This window comes from Nelumbo nucifera, chromosome 7, assembly GCF_055504915.1.
Source record: "Nelumbo nucifera cultivar China Antique chromosome 7, China Antique-T2T, whole genome shotgun sequence".
NCBI lineage: Eukaryota > Viridiplantae > Streptophyta > Magnoliopsida > Proteales > Nelumbonaceae > Nelumbo > Nelumbo nucifera.
Genome location: NC_142655.1, coordinates 16,193,145 through 16,211,709, shown reverse-complemented (window position 1 = coordinate 16,211,709; position 18,565 = coordinate 16,193,145). Strand labels below are relative to the sequence as shown.

The following is an 18,565-nucleotide window of genomic DNA, read 5'->3' as shown; positions in this document are numbered from 1 at the left end:
TTAAAGAAGTTTCTCTTAGATGATAGCTGTCAGAAGAAGTTACACATTATGAGATATAATTGACTAGATGTAGATGAAGTATAGATGAATTTAGCAATTTTGCTCAAAAGAAGATTTTCAAAGAGTAGAGCATCATATACATCAAGCATTATACACTTGATATCTACTTAAGGGTGGTAATTCCTATTTTTGTATTATATTCATGTCATGTTAAGACATAAGCATTCAAACATATAGGTTGATATAAATATAAAATGATGAAATTAATCATTTCAAAATTTTCAAACAAGAACATAATTACATATTTATTATACATGTGGCATGGCACGACTTACGTAACTTGAATCAATACGTTTAGCATATTTCTTTACTAAGTGATATGTATAGCCCAAATTAAAAAAAAAATCAACATGAATAACCTATTTAAATTAAGTAATAAATAAATTTAAAATAATAAAATAAATGTCAACAATTTAAATGAGTGAACTGTTGCAACTTTGAAAAGTGTGATTATCAATGTAAATATTTACATATACTTTATCGATGTAAAACTCTACCATAAGTGGAATTTACATCGATTTTTTATGTAAAACTACACTCCAACCAAACACCAACAATATGGACCGAGAGTAGCGTTTTACACCGATTTGAATTTACACACACAGACACAAAAAAAAAATGCAGCCTTAGTTTATGTCATTGATTCTTAGAAATTTTGAAGTACAAACAATTAGTAGTATAAGCACCACTAAGTGTTAAATAGGTGATAGGACAAAATGACCACACAACATCCCTCTTATCATGATATCCAAATGATACTTCTTCTTAAGATCACTTTTAGATTCTATTGAAGATGAAGAGAGAAAAAAAAAATGGATGTTTTTGAATATTCTTCCCTTCCCATATTTGGTTTGTGGGATGTCATGGAATGAGATTGGAAAAAAAAGTGGGGTTATAGTTCTCAATTATTGATAAGTGGAATTACACCATTCTCATTTAACACCATCATTGTAATATTTCTATGAGTCACTATTATACCCGTGACCTATTATTAAATATTTAATAAATTATTAATAAAACAGTTTGACTAAATAAATAAAAAGTAACAATCATTATTTCATACTTAATAGTGAATAAATAAATAATTACTAATTAATGATAAATTATTTATATCATTAAGTAATTAATAAGTATTTATAATATAATATAAACTCATAAATTAAAATATTATTTAATGTTAACAATTAATATGTAATTAGTAACTAATAAAAACACATTAAATAATTAAGCAGTTAAGTAAATAATAATGATTAAATAATTATTTAACTATCGATTAAAGATAAGATATAAAATAAAAAACACTAATGGCTTAATTACATAAAAATCAACCAAACAAACAAGATTTGAAAATGCCTACATGATGTTACCAACGCAATGAAATTACTCTACAATTGCATAACTACAAATAAATCAGCCATTTTTCTAAATTGATTTGGATTCAATTTGATTATAGTGAAACAAACCAAATCTACTTGTAAAACATGATTCGATTTTATAGTAATTATGGCTTTCATTAAGGTTCATGTTTAGCCCTTATCTATATGCATTAATCTTAGATGAATTGATTAAACATATTCAAAAAGAAGTTCCATGGTGCATGTTATTTATAGATGACATTATTTTAATTGATGAAACTAATGAATGATTAAATGCAAAATTAATCTTATAAATAAATGCCTTAGAAACAAGAGGTTTTAAAATAAATAAGAATAAAATAGAATTTATTACACATAAATTTAGTAATGATAGGAGTGTAAATCAAAATATACTTAGGATTAGAAAACAATAGATAACTCAATGTGATCGTTTTCTTGTACCTTGGTTCAATAATTCGTGATGAGGATGTTGCCCAAAGAATCAGAGGAGAATAGGCAAAGCGAAGGGGTATGTATAGACTATTATATGATAGGTGGATACCACTTAGATTAAAAAGAAAATCTATAAAACAGTTATAAGAGCAACTATTTGTATGGAGTAGAGTGTTGGATATGTAGCAAAGAAATAACATGTGTAGAAATGTAAATACTAAGATGGTTTAGACATGTACATCAATTGAGAGAGAGGCATATCAAAAAGGTTATAAAGTCACAGGCCTAACGTGACTTACTGGCCAAGCACCACACAAACCGCGTCAAATCCAGTTAATAAATCAGTTTTTATTTTCAACTCCACCTTGTACATATGTCACATAATTTTGTACGAAAATGCCCCTTCTTATTTAAAACCATATTCTTCATGTTCGAGAGCTACGGGCACCGATTGCCTCAAGGCCCTCATCATCGAGGGCCTCTCCACCTTCCTCTTTGTCTTTCCCGGAGTTGCACCCTGATCGAAAGGCTACCGATGTAAGCATGAAGAATATGTCTTGATCGGAGTTGCGTCCTGTTTGATAAAACTACCTCAAGGCCCTTGTCATCGATGGCTTCTCCACCATCCTTTGTCTTTGTTGGAGTTGCGTCCTGGTCAAAAGGCTATCGACATTGACTAGCGACCATATTCCTTTACGTTCGAGAGGTTACAGACACCGAGTACCACCTTCTTCTCTATCCTTGTTAGAGTTGCTTCCTGTTCGAAATGCTATCGACACGGACTAGAAATTGCCTCAAGGCTCTCGTCGCCAAGTTTACCTGCACCTTCCTTCCTCTAAGATCGAGTTTGTGTCACATGCACCAGTTTCAGGGATCAACGAAACTTATGTTACAGGTATGTCTTTGGCTCTCTACATTTGACAAAAAACAGGGGTTCCACCCCATTCTCCTGCATAATAGAGGCTTCGACTCATTCTTCATCTTTCTTCTTATCTATAAATAAATATAAAACATTATTTTCAAGAAAAAAAAGGATTCCATGAAGTTGATCCTTCTAGGTGGAGAAGATGATGGGTACTATTGCTTTTAGAGGACAGTTTTGTTCCAAAATGACAGAAAATTGATTTCAAAATTTGGAACATTCTAGAGTGCTCGTCCTAGTTTGGCCGCCAACACACCCCTCTTTTGGTCCACGTGTCACTATGGGGTAACTTGGTAAATTTGGCTATATGAGGTGTCTAAGGGGTATGGCTATGGACGGGTTGCCGGACCAGTACGGTGTGATAAGTTATTGTCCCCTAGTGGTAGGGGTTGACTGGCAACTCGATTAGAGTTAGGGGTTGGCTTGATGGAGTGAAGCGGAGATTTTGGGTAAAAGTAGGACCGCTAAAAGTTTTTTGGGATAGACGGTCTAGAGATGTTTTTGTGGCGAGTGTCGACGCTACCTTGTGGGTTTGACATTCATATTCAGTTCAAGTGCTGATGGGGTGGAATTTGGATATTTGGTCACGTGTGTCGGGTTGGAATATTTAGTGTAAATAATTTATTTTAACAATTAAATTATAATAATTATTATCTGTTTTAGAAAATTAATTTACTGTAAGAATTTATTAAATGAATTTTCAGAAAACTAATTTACCAAAATTAAACTCATTTTAGAAAACTATCATTAAATTACTAAATTGTTTAAATTATTTACATTATAATTGAATTCTTTAAATTATAATTAAATTAGTTAGTCATTTACAAGAACAATAATTATTAAATTGTTCTTTAGATACAGTAATCATTAGTAATTTTTCAGATTAGTTTTCAATTTGTTTTTTGAGAATATTTTTTTAGATATTTGTTTAATTATTTTCTGAAATTTGTTTAATTGTGATATTTTATTGCAGTACATAATTTTCACAAAATTATTTTCATAAACGTTTTTTGTTTTGATTATGTTGTTGGAATATTTAATTTGCAGAAAATTAATTTCCTTAATATTTAATTAACTCTAATTAAATATTCGCTTTAAAACTCTTCTCAGTTCTCAACCCCCGCCCCCTTCTTTTAAATCCCGTGAGAGGTGGTAAGATGTCAAGATCCATTTTCTAATTCCCCGGACCTCCATATTCATACCACCCCCGTCGGTTGCAGGCTTGAAAGATACGAATTTTGAGAAGAATGAGTGATCTGATTTCCACTGCCGATCCTACTCCAGGATCGGAATCAAAGAGCGGTTTTGACACTGCCCGAATCGCCGAAGTTAAAGCCTGGCTCGCTTCCCAATTTGATGCCGCCGGCAAGGACGTTCCGGAATTCGAATACACTCCTCGAAGTGTCGCTCATTTGCATTCTATTGGCACTGCCTCCCAAGCCAAGTCCCAGGCCGCCGGAATCCTTGCCGCCGATCTCCGACAGAAAGCTCAAGAATACCGTTCCCAAGGTTCTACCTCTATACATTTTTTTTTTTTTTTTATTAAAGCTTAACTGCCTTTTATTTTATACGGAACTTATACAATTTCAGCTGCGAGAATCAGGGAGATATTGGAGAGTGCGGGATTGGCACAAGAGAGTTTGTCGTCGAATATTGTTGCATCAGCACAGGTTCTTGCGAATGTGGCAAATTTGTTAAATATAAGAGACACAGAAATGAGTAGGTGAGCCCTCCCCATCTGTCTCTTATGTATCTGTGTTTCAGAATATTGAAGCAGTAAGATACTGATGATGTGAAAATGGATTCAGTTTTCTTGTAGCAATGGCGGATATTTCTTTGAGGAAGACGGGGGTAGAGGAGAAGAGGGCTAAAGTACAGAAAGAATCCAAAGTGCTCCTTGACTATACTCGGAAGGCGATTGCAAGGCTAACTTATTTGAAAAGGTTTCATCTTTAAATCCTTGTCAGTCGATATTTGTGTATATTCAAACAGAAGAAATTGTGAAATAAATGTTTTCCTCTGTTTGTAGAACGCTTGCACAATTGGAAGATGATGTACCTGCCTGTGAGGCTCAAATGCTTCAGTGGAAGACAAATTTGGCAATTATGGCATCGAAAGAGCGGCAATACTTGCAACAATATTCTAATTATGGGGTACAACTTTACTTTCTCCGTATATACTGTATTTTTATTGTATTTCCTACCAAGTTCAGAAGGGGGAATGAATCTTAACTGGTTTGACCTTTGGTGATCTTGAATCCAAATTAAAGGTGAATTCAAAAAAAAAATGTTGAGGGCATGCAAAACTTAACCTGCTTAGAGTTTTAATCAATTAAGCCTCGGAATAAGATTTTCGTGTTTGAAATGAGAAATGGTTTATGTGTCATGCCTTATCAGAACAAGAACTGCAACATTATATAAAATTACTGTTTTGGTTTTCTCTAAATGTCGACTTTGTAACCTTTACAAAATACATACTTTAGTAGCTTATCTACTTGGAATTAGTTTGCTTCTTGTGCCATTACACTGGATTATTGAATTCATCTTCCTTCTGTGCCATTGAAATGGATTGTTTCTTGCACAGGTATTTTGAATAAATTCCATTATGTAGGAATGGATTTAATCATCTAATACTTCACCTGTTATAAAATTTAGAGCTGTTGATATTATGTTGTAATTTTTTGTTATCTATGTAAACTTTGTTTATAATATGAACTTAATGGATTATTTCTTGCACAAGTATTTTGAGTAAATTATGTAGAAATGGATTAATTGAAAGTTGAAACATACATATTGTCATATTCTAGCCACTAGAACACTCCTCACTATCTTGCTAAATAGCATTGATGAACAACCATATTATATTCATGCCTATTTAAAGTACAGAAAATTCATTTAATTGATGAGCAACCATATTATACCCTGGTCTCTAGCCATAATCAAACTAGCTCTGAATGCTTTTTGCCTCTATAATCCCAATTATCCATTTAATAGATGTTTTTGGGTGACTAATTTCATAAGAGAATGTAATTTTAGATGTTTTTGGGTGGCTAATTTCATAAGAGAATGTAATTTTTCTACCATGACATATCATCATTATTTATTAAACTTAGTTTATTTTAAACTTCATAACCTTTTACATGATCTTAATGAGGTGTATAATATTAGTTTGATAAGCTATGCATGCTAACTTTTCTTTGGGATATTATGATAGCTTACAATTTCCATTTTTATGGCGACTTTACACTTCACATAAAGTCATAAGTTATTAAAATACATGTTTCTTATGTATAGAGTTATTAGAGCTATAGATTATATATTAATTCATACATTTTTAATAAATATTTGAATTTCCATGGCGTGTCCATGTGTATCTTAATTTTTCCACCATATCCATGTTTATCTAAAGCATATCTAGAAACCAGATACGTTTCTTTAAATTACCTCTTTAGTATTCTTTGCATTTTCTGATACGTTGAACCTTGAACGGTTGCACCTGGTTTTACTTCACATAAGAATTGTGATGCCCCCCTCTGAAGTAGAAATGGTGTGGTAGGCCAGTGCTAAAGATTCCTACAATACTTAATAAGGGCAAGGGTTTGAATCCTCTCTCAACCTTTTTTACAATGTATATTATTTCTTTAAAATGTATAAGACATATTTAATAACGTATATACGGGTTTATAATTGGGTATTGGAAGTGGGTACCTGTGTTAAGTATAATTAGGTTTAGGTACCGGATACCCTAAAGTCAAAACCCAAACATGTCCCAAACCCTATAGGGTTTTGATCTAAAATTCCAAACCCATCCCAAACCCTATATAGTTTTGAATAAATGGACCCTATTAGGGTTGGTACAGGTCAGATACCTGAAAATTCCCATGAAATTGCCATCCCTATCTGCAACTAAAAAGAGAAAAGAACCACCCCCAAATATAACAGACAAAAGGGTAGGAGTTTAGTAAGTGAAAAGCAGTCTCACCACTCAATCCACACATGATATATCGGTTTGGGGATAAACACCAGTTACTTAGAGGAACTTTCTTAAAATTCATTGTGCTGTCTTGTAATGGTAACTTGCTGCTTGTCTGCTATTGTGAAATTATGTCTTCAAGTTGATGCTGTCTGTCATGTATTTGTAAATTGCATAATCTCTTTCATTTTAAGTTTTAAGTTGTTGTTCAAGCTTTTATGCCATTGGTAGATCTGATTATTATGTATGTCAGCCATGCTTTTTCTATCACCAGTCTCTAAGTTGATCCTTTTTTCTCTGTTCATGTAAAAACATTGAGCTTTCTGACCATTGTGCTTCTATGTATCATAATTTAAATTATGTATTTTTCATACTTCATATTCTTTGGAACCAGGCATTATTGAATCGTGTGGGCTACACCCCAGAGATTAGCCATGGGGTTTTGGTTGAAATGGCTGAACATAAGAAGGAGTTGGAGAAGATGACAAAGCCTATCATGGATACCTTGAGAAGCTACCAAGATTTGCCTCCTGTACTTGTCTCAGTCAAAATGGATTCTAGTTATTTTTGTATTGTATAAAGGTAAATTGAATCTCAGAACATTCTATTTGTGCAGGATAAAGCATTAGCTGCTTTAGCTATTGAGGATAAAAGAAGGCAATATGCTGCTGCAGAGAAATACCTTGAAGAAATTCTACATTCAGCTCTGGCTACTACAGAATGATGTTTTGGTAGACATACTCTTATTTAGTGGTGGTGCATCAATTCCATGTATGCATTTTTTTATATGAACTCAATATGGTTTTGTAGCTACTAGTGAGTTTATCTTTATTGCAATAGAGGTGCTTTTGTAGATAATGATGATTGATGAGACAGTTACATAACTTCAACATATAGAAGCAGAACATATGCAAGAGTGTATTCACCCAATGGGCCTTAAACTTTTGATTCAGTATGAATTTACAAAGCCATTTTGAATTTTCTTTTATTGGAAAAATGTCTCAAAGTGGTTAATATAATGTAGGAATATAAACACCACACGTTGAGTCTCATTTTTTTACTATGGCCCATATGGTCTCATATTTAGCTCAGTAGTCAACACTGTGGTGCTCTTTGCTTGAAATGATATCTTTATTTGAATAATATGATTATCTGGATATTAGGGCTAAGTCTATTCCTATGACAAGGATATTGATTCTAAAAGAATTTTTTAAATTTACAAAGAATGGAATCTACATAGACACCTAAGTGGGAAAATGTTTATGGACAAAAACATCAAATGTGGTATGCCACTGAAGATATTTTCTAACCAATAAATTGAAGGAATGTGGAGATGGCTATGCTTCCCTGTACAAGGATAAGAAGCAGATCTATTGTCTGCCCTCAGGGAAGCAGATGAGTTGGTTCTTGCCCTTTGAATATTGTCTCCATTAAACTTAATAAACCTACCTTTATTATATTTTCTTTTCTTTCCACGGTAAGCCTTCTTTCATCTGCAATCTTGTTCCTCCATACATGAGGCCTTTCAACCACACAACTACTTCTCCTCCAAGCATTACAGTCCCTTTCCGGATTCTCTAATCTTCAGAATTGTCTTTCCTCCTTCTATTGCTTCCTCCTTGATCATCTTCTTTGCCTTCACATTCAGCAATCAACACCCTTCTCCATTTCACTGCATGCCTAAACTTCTCTCTCCTGAGCAGTGAAGCTCTCTATGTGCAGAATGCAGACTTTGTTTTGGGAGCCAAACTACAAGTGAAGTGATCCAATCAGTAATTTTCACCTTGGATGCAAGGTAGAAGTCAGAAAGCAGGAGTCATGCCACAAGCAGCAGGATAAGGATTTCCCTCACCTATATAACATAAATGATGTATAATTAATATTATTATATAAAATAAAATACAAACGTTATATTCTTTTGTATTTTATTTTCTTCTAGTATATATTTGTTACGGGTCTCAAAACATAAATTTGGGCTTTGGTGGTGTAAGATAATGGGTTTGTAGAAGGCAATAAATCTTGTCAACCTGGCTTGAACCCATGGCCTGGTATAAGCAGAAGTAGTAGAGAATAGCATAAATAGGGGCCCTCATACTCACATGGGGACCCAATAGACTTGGAGCTAAATACCTGACATTCTCTCTCTCTCTCTCTCTCTCCACACACACACCTTTGACCCCTCACTGCTGGAATTGAAGAGTCGACAAACTACAGCAGTCTGATCCTTTGTTGGAGGGTATGTATACAGCCCCTTCGAGGGTTCAGCCAATTCCTTCACCTTGTTTGACTTTGCCTGCAGATATCCCTGTTCTCTTGCTTTGATTCTTGACATCTTTTGCTTGTCAATCCTTCTGAATCTTCATTGGATTCATTCCATGTGTCATCAAGAATGAGCAAGAATAGCTCCCCTTGTGACTCTTTTTGAAGGCAATTTTATGTAGGAACCCTCTATGGGGTCACATCTATATAGGGGTGTCAATGGTATTTGAAAATTCAATTTCGAATTCAAGATTTGACACAATCAAATTGAATTTGGATAATTCGAATGTTGTAATTGGTTGAATTCGGATATTCGATAAATATCCGAATTTGATCAGTTATTTAATTCTTATATATAATATATAAAATATTTAAATGTTTTATATAATTATTAAATTATATTATTTCGACTGCTGCTACAGTAGTCCGAACAGGAAGAAGAAGAAGAAGAAGAAGAAGAAGAAGAAGAAGAAGAAGAAGAAGAAGAAGAAGAAGAAGAAGAGGAAGAGAAGAAGAGGGGTCAGTCGAAAATCTGATGGTTAACCCATTCAGTCGACCCCCTTAATCTATATTAGCTTCTAATCATGTTTACAAAGACAGAAATGCCCTTACTTAAGTGTGGGGCAGAGTAACTCTAATAACACAGCCACATAAGCAAGTTACTTAATAAACAGAAGAAGACTAAACTACCCCTATTCGACACATCTTAACACTCTCCCTCAAGCTGGAGAATATATGTCATATAATCCCAGCTTGTTACATAGATAGTTCACTTTCCCTGAGCTTAGAGCTTTTGTAAACAAGTCTGCCCACTGGTCATTGGAGCTCACATGTTCTGTATTTATCTCTCCGGCAAGAACCTTCTCTCTCACAAAGTGGCAATCAACCTCTATGTGCTTTGTTCTCTCATGAAAGACAGGATTGGAAGAGATATGGAGTGCAGCTTGGTTGTCACAGTACAATTTCATAGGTTTATCCATGTGAAACCCAATTTCTTGTAGAAGATTCCTCAGCCACACTAATTCACAGGTAGTGTGAGCCATGGCCCTATATTCGGCTTCAGCACTGCTTCTGGCTACAACCGTCTGCTTTTTACTCTTCCATGTCACAAGGTTTCCTCCCAGAAATGTGCAATAGCCTGTAGTAGATCTTCTGTCACTCACTGAGCCTGCCCAGTCTGCATCTGTATACCCAACTACTTCAAGTTTTCCTCCTGGTTTATATAATAGCCCACGGCCTGGAGCTCCTTTCAGATACCTCACAATTCTAAGGACTGCATCCCAATGAGGTATACGAGGGTTCTGCATGAATTGGCTCACCACACTGACTGCAAAGGAGATGTCGGGTCTCGTGATAGTCAGATAGTTCAGCTTTCCCACTAGTCGTCTATACCTTCCAGGATCTTCAAATACTTCTCCTGTATCACTGCTCAACTTAACATTTGGTTCCATAGGGGTCTCAGCCGGTTTTGCACCTAACAGTCCTATTTCTTCCAATAGATCAAGGACATATTTCCTTTGACACAGATTCACACCTTGTTTTGACCTGGCAACCTCAATTCCCAAGAAATACTTTAATGTTCCAAGGTCCTTTGTTTGAAAATGATTTTGCAGAAATGCCTTTAGTTTGCCAATCCCCAATTTATCACTACCAGTGATGACAATATCATCCACATAGACCACTAATAAAATCTTCCCAGCTTCTGAGTCATAGCTGAACACGGAGTGATCAACCTGGCATTGCTTCATTCCAAAACTCTTCACCACTTCACTGAACTTCCCAAACCAAGCACGTGGAGATTGCTTCAACCCATAAATTGCTTTCTTCAGCTTGCACACCTTACCACCCTCCCCCTGAGCAACAAACCCAGGTGGTTGCTCCATATATACCTCCTCCTCTAGATCACCATGAAGGAAGGCATTCTTTATGTCAAGTTGAAGGAGAGGCCAATCATACATAACTGCCAAAGAAATTAGAACACGAACGGAACCAATTTTAGCCATCGGAGAGAATGTCTCCATATAGTCCACACCATACGACTGTGAGTAACCTTTAGCAACAAGTCTGGCCTTCAGACGCTCCACACTACCATCTGACAAGTATTTCACAGTATACACCCATTTACAGCCCACAACATGCTTCCCAAGTGGGAGAGTAGTGAGTTCCCACATTTGAGTATGTTGAAGAGAAGAAAGTTCCTCCTCCATTGCCCGCCGCCATCCAGGTGAACTAAGAGCTTCTTGAACATTGTTAGGTATGGAAATAGAAGACAAAAGTGAAACAAACTGGCGATGTGAGGTAGAAAGACGAGATAATGAAACAAAATTGGAAATGGGATGGAGTGTAGAACTACGTTTACCTTTCCGTAAGGCAATGGGTAGGTCAAGATCTGAAGGTTCAGCAATAGGAGCCATGAGAGGATCCGCAGACGAGGTAGAAGTAGGAGGAGGGGCCGGTGTCGTTCGACGTGTATACATTTGTCGGATCGGTGATCGTTCAGTGGTGACCTGCACTGGATGAGGAGATGAGTCTACTCCAACAACAGCTTCTGGAACTGAATCACTGACAGGAAGAGGAAGAGGAGGTAAGGGTGAGGACAAGGGTGCTTCAGGACGGGAGAAGAAGGGAACAGACTCAAAAAAGGTGACATCAGGGCAGACATAGCACTTTCGGGCAATGGGATTATAACACTTGTACCCTTTTTGAGTCCGAGAGTAGCCAAGGAAGACACATTTAATTGAGCGTGCATCTAGCTTGTCTATTCCAGGACTCAGATTATGAACAAAGCACACACAAGCAAAGACACGAGGAGTTAATGGAAACGGAGATAAAGTGGGAAACAAGATGGAGAAGGGTGACCGACCATGAAGAATAAAAGAGGGTATCCGATTAATGAGAAAACATGCAGTGAGTACAGCATCACTCCAAAACCGTTTAGGAACATTCATGTGGTGAAGCATAGACCGAGCAATTTCAAGAAGATGACGATTCTTCCGTTCAGCCACCCCATTTTGTTGAGGGGTGAAAGCACATGATGTCTGATGAATAATGCCATGCTGTTCTAAATACTGTTGAAATGCAGTAAGAAAATATTCACGACCATTATCTGAACGGAGAACTTTGATTGGAACACCAAATTGTGTACGTATTTCAGCATGAAATTTTTGAAAAATGGAAAATAATTCACTTCTTTCTTTCATTAAGTAAATCCATGTCATTCTTGAACAATCATCAATAAAGGAGACAAAATACTTGTACCCATTGTAAGACTCAATTTTGATTGGACCCCAAACATCTGAATGAACCAAAGAAAAAGGACTCAACATGCGACTCTCAACTCTCGGACTAAAGGACACACGACGGTGTTTACCAAACTGACATGACTCACATTGTAAAACTGACAACTGACTCAATGATGGAACCAACATCTTGAGAACCTTGAGAGATGGATGTCCCAGTCGACAATGCCATTGTAGAGGAGTAAGGGAGGTCTGAAGTGCAATTGAAGATCCATCGCCGTCAAGATAATACAATCCACCAGCTTCATGCCCCCCACCAATCTTCTTCCCTGTCTTGAGATCCTGAAAAACACAAGTGGAAGGAAAGAAGGTAACAGAACAGTTAAGAGCTTTGGTTATTTTACTAACAAACATAAGATTGAATGGAAACTTAGGTACATATAAAACAGATGATAAGGGGACAGAAACCAAGTCAACATTACCAACACCACAAATGGGAGATGAGGACCCATTGGCAAGTGTAACAGTTTGTGATGTGGAGGTTTCAGAAAGAGAAGAGAACACACCTGGAGTCCCGGTCATATGATCTGAGGCTCCAGAGTCAATAATCCAGGAAGGAGTTTTAGATGACATGCAAGCAATACCTGATTGGGCATATGTGGCAGTGGTATGCTGTGAAGTAGTTTGAAGGAATCGTTCATACTCATCACACGGAACACTCACCATCTCCCTCCCAGAAGTAGATGTAGATGTGGGAGGTGTTCGGTCTGCCAGTTTACTGTCACTAATAGCAACCTCGCCTGCTACAGCATGATTAGCCCATTTAGAGGGAGGGCCATGTAGGTCATAACAGAAATTCACTGTGTGTCCATCCCTACCACAATGAGTACATTTCCTTGTAGAATTATTTTTTTCTCTACCACGGCCTCCCCCTGAATCACGGCCACCCCGACCAATCATGGAATTGCCACGGCCCCCTCTGGAATGACCTCCCCCTCTTGTACTATGTCCACCACCTCTAGCTGTCACAAGTGCTGATCTATCATACTGTGTGGGGTTCTCTGTCTGGCCCAAAGAAATTCTACGAAGTCTTGAGAATACTTCCTCAAGTGATGGAAGAGTAGAGCCCCCCAATATTTGAGCTCTAATTGGTTCATATTCTGACTTCAGCCCCACTAAAAATCTTGTAACATCAAGTTGCTCCTTTTGCTGTTGCTGAACTTGAATATCTGAAGTAAGGGGATGATAGACATTGAGTTCATTCCTTATATTCTTCATGCAGGCATAGTACTCTTCTAGTGTTTTGGTTCATTGTTGTAGATCAAAGTACTCCTGATACAGCTGATATACTCTTGTTGTGTTGTGTTGTCCAGAATATAGTTTCTTAGCATGCTCCCATATATCCTTAGCCGTATCAAGGAACATGAAGTTGGCACTGATTTTGGGTTCCATACTATTCCACAGCCAAGTCATGATTTGAGCATCTTCTTGTTCCCAATCATCAAACCCTGGAGAGTCAACCGGTGGCTTCTCATCTCTTACATGCTTTACTTTCTTCTTTGCCTTGAGAAAAACTTCCACTGATTTAGCCCATGGAACATAGTTCTCTCCATTTAGCTTAATTGAGGTCATTTGTACCCCTAGGTAGTCGGAGGAAATTACTACACTAGGTTTCTGATCATTGTAGCCATCTCCTATTGCTGCCATTGTACTCTTTCACAGTTGTCTCTAACTTTACTTCTCAGCTACAAGCTGATTGATGTTGTTCACAGTTTGATATTTCAGCACCTATTGCAGTCTCTAAACACCACAGTGGAAGCACACACTTGTTCTTATTCACACTACTGCTGACTTCACACACTTACGTCCCACATAAGAATCAGTTTACCATTCATTAATCACAAGTAGAGGCCCTCTTACAACCACTCAAGCACCACAACACAGCCAAATCTGCTGCACCCAGTTCAGACTTGTTCAACACACTTAAGAGGGCATTACACAACCACAAGGAGTTCGGCAAGTTCACTGCATTCTACCTTACACCACTCAGCCACTTACAGCAGCCCTAACACCATTCGGCTACTGCACACACAGCTATTCAACAACTTACAGCAGCCCTACACCATTCGGCTACTGCACACACAGCCACTCAACAACTCACAGCAGCCCTACACCATTCGGCTACTGCACACACAGCCCTACCTAGGGCAACAATGAACCTAGTTCTCTAGGTTCTACTCAATACTAACAGCTTCTTGTAGGGTTTCTACCCAGAAATATAAGTAACACTAGAAGAAGAGAGAACCGACCTTCTTTTGAGAATATCAATCAACCATTCACTGCTGAAGTTACTTTCCTTGTTGAAGAGAGTTATGCGCAGCAGAGAGACAAGCTGTAATGTTTCTGACCTAGGGCGAACCAGTCCTCTCCATCGACTGACCAGAAACGAAAGTGAAGAGTCACGAACAACACTGAGGTGCTTTACCAACTGACTTAGATCAGGAACCTTGCTCTGATACCATATTTCGACTGCTGCTACAGTAGTCCGAACAGGAAGAGGAGAAGAAAAAGAAGAAGAAGAAGAAGAAGAAGAAGAAGAAGAAGAAGAAGAAGAAGAGGAAGAGAAGAAGAGGGGTCAGTCGAAAATCTGATGGTTAACCCATTCAGTCGACCCCCTTAATCTATATTAGCTTCTAATCATGTTTACAAAGACAGAAATGCCCTTACTTAAGTGTGGGGCAGAGTAACTCTAATAACACAGCCACATAAGCAAGTTACTTAATAAACAGAAGAAGACTAAACTACCCCTATTCGACACATCTTAACATATATAAATAATTTATATATTTAAATATAAATAAAATATTTATTTATATATTTATTAATTATTTAAAATAATTAATTGGTTGAATTCGAATAGAATATTTGAATATTTAATCAAATTCGAATTCAAATATTAATTTTCAATATCTGTCGGATATTGAATCAAATTCTGATATTGTATTTTCTAATCGGATTTGAATTTCCTGTCGACTGTATAGGGGTAGTTTAGTCTTTTCTATTTATGTTCAAGCTTATGTGTAATGTTTATGTTAAGTGATGTGTCCCATACTTAAGTAGGGACATAATAGTCTTTTGTTTTATTTAATAGAAACATATAAATATAACCTGACCGACTAGAGAGAGTGACTTTTCTCTCTTGTTTGAACCAATTTTCTCTTTCTCCTTTCTTCTTTTCTCTTCTCTTCTTCTCTTCTTCTCTCTTCTATCTCTTCTAATCTTCGTCTAATACTATTTCTAACAGAATTCTAGTGCAGGTCTGAACTTTATCATGGATATTGCTTGATTCGGTTCAAATTCTATCTATTTACACCCCTATATCTATCTCCTGCGGCAGATTCTATTAATTGCTCCAGCATGGCTTCTCTTATCCAACATTTAGGAAACACAAACCAATGTTCATAATTCAAAATACCTCTTTACTCTCCCATTGATATAAGCTAGCTAAGCATGTGCTATCTTATTGAGGACCCCTCCCATTCCAAAAATGGGAATGGTTGAAAAGGGAAAAGTTGTATACCTTGCTTATTTTGTGACTCTCTATTTCAAAACTTCTGCCAAGAACTCGTCCAATTTGTCCCCATCTTGCCATTATAGGCCACATATTTAAGCTTTATTAGCCAATTTCTAAGTGCTTCACTCTTTTGTTTTTGCTCTCCTGCATCTTGCAGCATAGGTTGCCCTTCATCTTGTCCATGTTCCCTAACATTTCCTTAAAGGCAAACGAATATCCTATGCCATGCTCTCTTAATGCTAGAATGTCCAAAAAATTAACATGGTTATTGGTAGAAGAACAAGAGATCCTTAGAATGAAAAGAATGCCCAATGCAAACAAGGAAAATAGAATTAAAACTAATGAAATGTGAAGAATTGAAGTGAAATATTGGAAGTTACATGGAATGAAAGAATTTTTGAACATTCAGGGAGTTGAATGGAAGGATCCACTTTTAACCTTATTATAAATTAAGCTAAAGGTGGGCAAATTATTCAAAATAGAAAATTGTAGGCAGTACCCAATGAATTAAACTGTGGGCTTCATTTCTATATTATATTGTAATCCGATAACTTGTTAATAGTACCTGTAATAAGGAGCGATCAGTTGCAAGTTGAAGGGGCTAGAAGGGCTAGAGCAGACCAAAAGAACATAGATTGAAGTAGTAAGAAATGATTTAAGCACTCATTATTTAATGATATGACACTAAATATAATGAAATGGAAATGAGGATTCATTTAGCTGACTCCATATAGTTGGGATAAAGTTTAAATGATGATGATTCCTATCCTATAACTAAAAGGATTTTTTTTTTTTGGAAACGGAAATCATGATCAATTTATTTGGACAGATGAATCTAATGGGAAAATTTTCTGTCAAACATTTTGTTCAGAAAGATTGGAGATCAACCCATAATATCTTGTTTTCCTCTTCATTGAATATAATTAGCAAGATTTGGAAATTGAAAATACCCCCAAGGTTTCAACTGTTATTATGGAGACTATGTAGGAAGTTTATTGTTTCTAAAGCTGACTTGTTGAATAGGGGTCGTCTTGTGGATGCTACTTGTGTGTTTTGTTTGCTAGTCCATGAGCCTTGCAGATTCCCACCTTGTATCCTAAACTTTATGATATTTTTGTTCTATTCAGGTCTTAGTATGTGTAATTTCATGGATATTATGTTCTGGTTAGCTGTGGCCTTGTATTTTGTCTGGAAAGCTAGGAATAATGCTATTTTTCTCAATATTAACAGATCTGTCAATTGGGTCATTAAGTTCACTCATCACGTTTTTCATAGCTCTCTGATTCCTTAACCAAATTCAAATGTCTTTGTCATCTGATCAAGCTCTGGTGGATAGGGATTTGTCTATTAATGCTGAAGTTTTTATCATTCAGTGTGGTGGTGGTTTAGATACCAGCTGTAGAGGTACTTTTGGTTTTTACATCTATGACCATAACAACAAAATTCGTTATGGCTGCTGAAGGTTCTTCTTGAGGAATGGATGATGCGACTGAGGCTGAACTTTAGCTGAACTTTATCCAGTCCTAAATGCTTCGATTTTTGCTCTGAACCAAGGGCGGAGGAATACCATTTTTGTTCTCAAAGCAAAAATGATCATTCAAGTCTGAACGGCCGGGATTTGTTTCTCCACTGGAAGTACATGGCCTTATGGGCCAAATATTTATGCCTCGTTTGGTTCGTGGGAATAGGGGTTTGAAATCGGAATTGGAATGGGCTATTCTGTTCCAACTGTTTGGTTGGGCAGAATCGGAATCCCATTCCCATTCCCACTGGAATGCCATTCCCCCATTTGAGGAAATGGCCATTCCCTGCCCCTCCCTTGACCTGCTGACTCCCATTTTCATTCTCATTAACAGACTATGGGAGTGGACCATTCTGATTCTCATTCCAAAAGATTTCGACTCTGATTCCAATTTTAACTGCAAATCAAACGGATCCTTAGTGTTAAAATGTTTTGAACCTGTAAATCTTTAGTATATGTCCGTAGAACTGAACTTTGGCAACTCACAGGTTGGCTCAGAAAGCTAAACTTTTTGGTGATGTTTGTTATTCGTGGAATGACGCATCGAATTGGCTGGTTCCTGTTGTAAATAGTTTGTTCTGTGAATGATACTTGTGACTTTAGGTTGCAATGTCGCATTGGGTCGATAGAAAATAAAAATTCGTTACAACTTTCTCTCTCTCAACCTTTTGTCTCTCTTATTACCTATCAAACCAAACATTGCCTCAAGGGATTCAAATACTTTTCTATTATGTACCTATAGAAGTGAGGCTTTCATATGATATAGTTGGGACATGGCTTAGATGACAAGTGAGACTGAGAGCTTTACTCAACTTTATTCACTCCGGACCTTCTTTCCACTTAAAACTTATCCTATTTCCTTTTGTTTTCAAATTCCATAATTAAAAGGTTTCACATGCAATTCAGATGCCACAGGCTAATATAGAAATATAAGACCACTTGTGATGCTACTTGGACCACTTTCATTAGGGGTGTTACAACTTACAACATGAATGCTTTTGTTTTCATTTGATTTTTGAAATTGCCAAGAGCAACAAAAAAAAAAACATGTTGTAGAACTGTATTTTTGTTTTAAAAAATAAAAACGGGGTGGTTTTCTTTAAAAAAAAAACAAAAAGAACTAATTTTGCTGATGTAGCATTTGTTTTTGTTTTCAAAAACAAAACCAATCATGTTGCCAAACACCCTCTAATGCTTTTTTTATTTAGA

At 36.5% G+C, this 18,565-nt stretch overlaps 1 protein-coding gene across 1 annotated transcript; it reads left to right on the top strand.

Annotated features, from left to right (window-relative positions):
* Window positions 1-3,911: 3,911 nt before the first annotated feature.
* LOC104607804 (AUGMIN subunit 1-like) lies at window positions 3,912-7,759 on the top strand. Its single transcript, XM_010273518.3, has 6 exons — window positions 3,912-4,299; window positions 4,381-4,513; window positions 4,599-4,733; window positions 4,820-4,943; window positions 7,157-7,294; window positions 7,379-7,759. Exons 1-6 carry the CDS (start codon window positions 4,038-4,040, stop codon window positions 7,484-7,486), a joined length of 900 nt encoding a protein of 299 aa, XP_010271820.1. The 5' UTR covers window positions 3,912-4,037; the 3' UTR covers window positions 7,487-7,759.
* The last annotated feature ends 10,806 nt before the right edge of the window (window positions 7,760-18,565 follow it).

What these genes read in the sequence shown, in the direction of transcription:
- LOC104607804 (XM_010273518.3), top strand. Translation starts at nt 4,038, where the DNA reads ATGAGTGATCTGATTTCCACTGCCGATCCTACTCCAGGATCGGAATCA. An exon ending in TCAAGAATACCGTTCCCAAG is followed by an intron (nt 4,300 to 4,380) that starts GTTCTACCTCTA and finishes ATACAATTTCAG; the next exon opens with CTGCGAGAATCAGGGAGATA. An exon ending in AACAATATTCTAATTATGGG is followed by an intron (nt 4,944 to 7,156) that starts GTACAACTTTAC and finishes CTTTGGAACCAG; the next exon opens with GCATTATTGAATCGTGTGGG.